This window comes from Scomber scombrus, chromosome 10, assembly GCF_963691925.1.
Source record: "Scomber scombrus chromosome 10, fScoSco1.1, whole genome shotgun sequence".
Taxonomy (NCBI): domain Eukaryota; kingdom Metazoa; phylum Chordata; class Actinopteri; order Scombriformes; family Scombridae; genus Scomber; species Scomber scombrus.
The window spans coordinates 23,350,050-23,356,049 of NC_084979.1; the positions used below are offsets into that span (position 1 = coordinate 23,350,050).

Below are 6,000 nucleotides of genomic sequence, written 5' to 3' on the forward strand. Positions count from 1 at the left end.
TTTTTGTCTCCCGTCTCTTCCTTATTACAGATGTATATCCAGACCACAACCCTGACCATCTCCGTAAGCCTTAGTGCTTCTGTGTCTCTGGGAATGCTCTACATGCCTAAGGTCTACGTGGTTCTCTTCCATCCAGAGCAGAACGTACCCAAGCGCAAGCGCAGCCTAAAGGCTGTGGTCACTGCAGCTACCATGTCCAACAAGTTCAACCCCAAAGGTGGCCTGAGGCCCAACGGAGAGGCAAAGTCTGAACTCTGTGAAAGTCTTGAAACACAAGGTTGGTATTACTAATGCAGCAGTAAAGACAACAACAAAAATAAGAAAGAAATGTGTTCCAGTGGACCTCAACCAGGAGCTGATTTTATGCTGATGAAATGAGCGGTGTCGGCATACAATTACAGCAGTTATAGAATATGCATGTCTACTTGAAATTTATGATCTCCTTTTAGGTGAACATAATTGACAGCGGTGTTATTTCTCACTTCAGCAGTTCTGGAAATTAGCAAGCGTTACATGAGCATACGAGATATAAGGGTGTACTTTCTGTGCCAACTGAAGTAATGTTATACTTTGTCTTCTTCTGGGGTCATGAACCATCACTGATGGCACAAACAGAATAGTGTGAATAATTAGGGACTGGTAGGAGTGGCTTTTATCTAGCTTCTGCCTGGAATAGGATTAGGTTTATTAATTCCACATTATTCAGCTTTTTATTGATCAATGACAGGACAACTAATGCTTATAGCTCAATAAATTACTCTTCTTTGATTAAACAAGATCCAGTAATATTTCAAATATAATTTAGTATGTTCTAAATAAGCTACACAGAATACTGGAAATAGAAAAAAAAAATAGGCTGTAAGTAACTTTTGTGATTCACCAGGATAATCCTGCTTTTTGAATACAAGGAACATAAAAAAAATGGTTCCATATTCCCTAACTCTAACCACACTGGATTTGTGAATCAGGAGGTGTGACAGGGTGCCCACACTATTCTGATTTTGAAAGGGACAAAGGAGACGGGTAGCTTAGTGTTGGAAAAGAGGATATTTCAATCACCAAGATAAAGTGTATGAGTAGGCTGTCCCTGTGTGGGGGCAGGCTTAAATCCAATCAAGCAACCACACATGTTCTGATTACTGCTAGTCCTGATTTTATACTCTGACAAGCTGAACAGTACAGAATGGTGTGTATTAGGACTAGAAAGCCTGCGCCCACACTTGCATCCATGCCTCTTTTCCGACCTCAGAATGGAGCTGTTATATCTTATCCTATTTTAAAGCCCATTTCTAAGTGCTGATTCTCACCCTTTGGTTTGAACTGTACATCTAACAACTGCTCTTTGTGCTTATGTGTCAGACTGTGTTGAGGGAGGGGACCCTTGTGAGGGACTTTAGACTCTCAGGTAACCTTATTAGACAATGATTTTGACCACTTTTTCTTCCTCTTAATTTCTGCTAATGTTCACCACAACACTCGTGCCTGCCTTTACTATGCACAAAGCACCCCAGCTGCCCCTGGCTAAAATACAGCACCCTGAATGACACAAAGCAGTAATCACACCCTCACAAATCCACCCTTTACCAACAGACATTAACTTGGATGGACAATATTGGTGTGTGGTGCTGTAAAATGGCCAATCAGCATGGTAAAGCCTGTTAATTTGGGAAGATGACACCACTCTGCCTGAGTGCAGGAGACAAGCGATAGCCATGTGTCCCCTGTAATTTGTTTCCCTGTTGACAAAAGAAGGAATTTGTGGTAATGGGAGAACAACAACAATAAGAGTGAAAAGGAAAAGACAGATGGGGCTGCCCGCTCCAATTCTTTCTGGACCATCTATTCTTTATCTTGGCCTCGCAGCACATAAATATTAAAATAAGGTTCATTTATCAATGCTTCTTTTGGAAGAGATGCTTTGGATGAAATGGCGAGAATACCGCCCTCATTCACACGCCCAACATGGCACTGACAAATATACAGAAATGCTTACCATTACACATCTCTCCTCTACAGCACTTTTGCCCCTACTCTGGCTTTCAGCTGTCTTCTGATTGGATTCATCCCCTCTGACATATTTAATCAGCCAAGGCTGCTGTGGGCAGATTGGCAGATTGGTTGTGTGATTACCACCACCAAGCATGCTTGCTGAAGACAGTTTTATTTCAAAAAATGACACACACACATACATGCTGACACTTGCACACAGACATATGTGTGCATACAAGCATGACTGCACACATACACACAGGTATGACAGTCACATTTAACCAGCAGTTTGGACTTGTCTATGGTCATTACCAGTTTTGCTCGGCCCTCCGGTGCATCTGTCTTACGTGTTTTATTCACAGCTGAAAAAAATTCCATAAAACTAGAAAATAAGGTTAAAGAATAATGAGCACTATTATCAAACATTGATGACAACACTTATAGTGCCAAGTCAGATTACATACTGTATTGTCTTAATAGGATTTACAATATTACAATATGCTGTACAATTAGAAAATGTTAATACAGTGACGGACTGCTGCATGCTTTGCTTCTTGCACACAGAAATCTCAGGTCTTTGCATGTGGTAACAGACTTGCATTTGAATGGTTACTATTGCATTTTATACCTCTGCTGTGATCTGCTTGGTGACTTTATATAGTGCTTTTTTTGTAATACAATTTAATGATATAGTCGGCTGTGAAGAAAACAATACGACAGAGTTTTCCCTGATTTCCTGAATGGTACTGTAATAGCAGGCATTTGCACTGATATGATCATTGCCACAGCCAATAATTCTGACTGCACATAATCACTTGACAAATATTTCAATGTGCAAACTGTGATTTGTTGTTTGAATGTTTGCAACAATCAATATTTTTACAATCAACAGTTGTTTTTCAATGCAATAAGGTTGAATTCAATCTGTTTTAGAGCTCAAACAACTAGTTGATTAACCAAGCAGTAGATAGGGTTAGAAAATCAATTTTGATCCATTTTTCGAGCAAATATACCAAATATTCTCTGGTTCCAGCGTCTTGAATGTACGGGTATCACTGGAGATTGAATATTTTTGGGTTGGTCTGACAAAACATTCATTTCATTGACTAAAAAAACAAAAAAAACAATCAGATTAAGCCTTAACGAAAATAATCATTAATTGCAGCCCTTATTTTGAATCACACTGACATTCCTGTATTGTAAATTACACATTTAAATTCAAATGCAATATACTGATGGATGACGTATCATTCCTGTAAATACAGTTTTTACATTACAGTATCCTGCTATTATCATTGGACCACCTGCACTCGCTTGATGAAGTCACCCATAAATAGAACTTCCCATCAATCTGGACTCCACCATGTGCTCTGAAAGATTACTGACTCCCATCTTTGCGTGTCACCTATGGATTTTTAACCTTTCACTTCTTTCTCCCACACCTTCACCTGCAGTGTTGGCCTCCAAGCAGACATACATAAGCTACAGTAACCATGCCATCTAAGACAGAGACGAACCATGGAAGCTGAACAAGGGCCTGCCTGAGGAGAAATCACCTGATTCTGGGGAATACTGGAAATATACTGCAGGACTTCCAAGCTTCTACAGCAGAAAGGCATGGGGTGGAAAGATGGGAATATGTCACTCCATAAATAAAAAGGATGTCACATTTTTCAAGGGAATCAGGTAAAGGCATAAACGCCAAATTTATGAGAAATATTTGTAGATTGCAGGAGGGAGATGGGAGATGTAAGGGAGACTGGACAGTTAATTTTCCTCTTGCCACCCTTTCTGAGACATGCGTGAGCACTGGGCAGTGAAGTTTCCAGATGCAGGCTGAGTGAACCACCTGGAGCCTACAGTATGTTTTCCTTCTGAAGTTTATAGCACACAATGTCAGTTCTCTCTGAGGCTGAATCGTTTGTCTCATTTCAACAAAAACAGGAATGTGTTTCTGTTTTTTGCAAAAGTCAAATGCAGTTGACAAGATCAAACAGTATAAAAATATAGTCATTATTTTTGGTAACTGGTATTATTGGAGTTGAAAGCTGCAGTATTCTTCAAACTGTACATGCCTTACTAGAGCCCATTCAGTATTCCTGTATGAACTAACCATATCTGAAACACCTGAAAAAAACAGCGGGTCATTCCAGTTTTTTATTAATGTTTCATAATAATGTTGATAACGCCATCATCTTGGCAGACCTAGTGTACAGTCCCAGAGCATGCTTGTGGGAGCATCACGTGTACTGTGCTGTGTTGTCAACGTCAATGGAATGCAACATTTGTCATGGTTGTCATTCACAGTGGAAATGTCATTTTGGATCATTACCCACTGGGTTACCTTCTGCTACATAAAGGGTAACTTCAAACAGAAAATGAGCCAAACTAAAAACAAATTGCCATGGTATACCTTTACAGTTTACACCACATGCATAAATGTGGTGTAAACGATGCATACTCTAAACATCCCCGATTTATTGGCCCTTATTTATCATACACTTGTTGAGACCTTTCCAAAATTCAAGCAGTTGGATGATTGTCAGAAGTTTAAATGGGACCTATTTTGCTCATTTCTAGCTCAATATCTATATTCTGGGACTTGCTAAAGTAGTTTTGCGTAATTCACAACTCAAAAATTGGCCATTGGCCCTTTATGCAGCCCCTCAATTCAGCTTCTGTGTCTAACAGAACAGTTTAGCTTTTCAGTCTCTTTAAGGCCCACCTCTCAAAAAACCCACTATGTTCTGATTGGCCAGCTGTATCACAGAAGTGTTCAATTGTTACAGATGCAAACCCAACATGTCCTGCTTTGTAGCTTCATAGTAAAAGCTTTTAAATTCCTAAATTACTAACTTTTATTGTGAAGAATTTACAAGAAATTAAACATTAGTAGAGCTTCGTTAGCAGTACTAAATACCTGTTGAAACAACAACATATGGAGATATTTGGAGTTCTTTGTTCAGCTGATCAGTTAGATATAATGCAGGAAAGAATAGCACAATAGGACCCCTTTAAGTTTTTTCATCTGTTTTACTTTTACAGACCCACCATTAAAAGTAAAAGAGTTTTTTGTAATTCTATGATGTTTAAATAACGTTTTTGTTGGGTTACACCAGAATAGTTTAGCTTCTGTGGTGTGTTCTGTCCCTAAATGCAGGTTAACTTGATGAAATACTTAATTTTTGAACATCACATCAGTTTGTTGTCATATCAGACATGTGATTTTTTACATTTGATGGTGCGATTCACATATAACAGTATTGCCTGGGAACCTCCTGTGATATGCAGCAACTGCAGAGATAATGTTTCTTTTTTTAGAGTTTTTTTTTTTTCTTCCTCTGGTTCAATAACTTGCTACAGTGGAAATGATTAATGATAGTTTAAAAGGGTATTTTGGGAGCACATATAGCTACTCAGCATGAAGACCCATTTGGAGAAGGTGCAAGCTCATTTCCATTCAATGGACTTCATAGATAATTAGGTGGGTGGCATGCATAGTGCTTCCCAAGGAGTGATTTATCTTTCAAAATGCTCGACACAATCAAATTCATGGCTAATTCTATATCCTCTGTTATATCCTCCGTTTCATTATTCTGCACAGCCCTTTATGTTTTGGTAATAGTTTTGGTGTCAGATTTTTACATTATAGCCATTTCATTTGGAGTTGGACCTTCTTTTACAGTAAACCTGCATTAAGTGACAGTGCTGACCATAGTGCAGAACTATTTTTTAGCTTCTTTTAGCTCACCGTTTTGTTTTTTGGCCAATATGGTCTTCAGGCACTCACCAGACCCCTGCTATGAAAAACTATAGGACCTCTATCACTCAAACATGATGATTGTCTCCACCTGTGCGGCAGAAAACAGCAGATAACTGGTAAAGAAGGTTTAGCATCTTGCAAGTTACCCAGTTATTTTCACAGAAGATGCTGGTGATAAAAACAGAGCTGAAGGTTAGTGAATAATAGACATTGGTCATACAGTCAGAAATGTAACAAGGATAATTCTT

General features: G+C 38.9%; 1 protein-coding gene across 1 annotated transcript in view; it reads left to right on the forward strand.

The window, feature by feature from the left end:
* grm4 (glutamate receptor, metabotropic 4) overlaps positions 1 to 3,493 on the forward strand; it is a 135,248-nt gene extending 131,755 nt beyond the window's left edge. The window contains exons 9-10 of the mRNA XM_062427961.1: positions 31 to 277; positions 3,444 to 3,493. Coding sequence (XP_062283945.1) covers positions 31 to 277; positions 3,444 to 3,493 — 297 coding nt within the window. The remainder of the gene's footprint in view (positions 1 to 30; positions 278 to 3,443) is intronic.
* Positions 3,494 to 6,000: the final 2,507 nt, after the last annotated feature.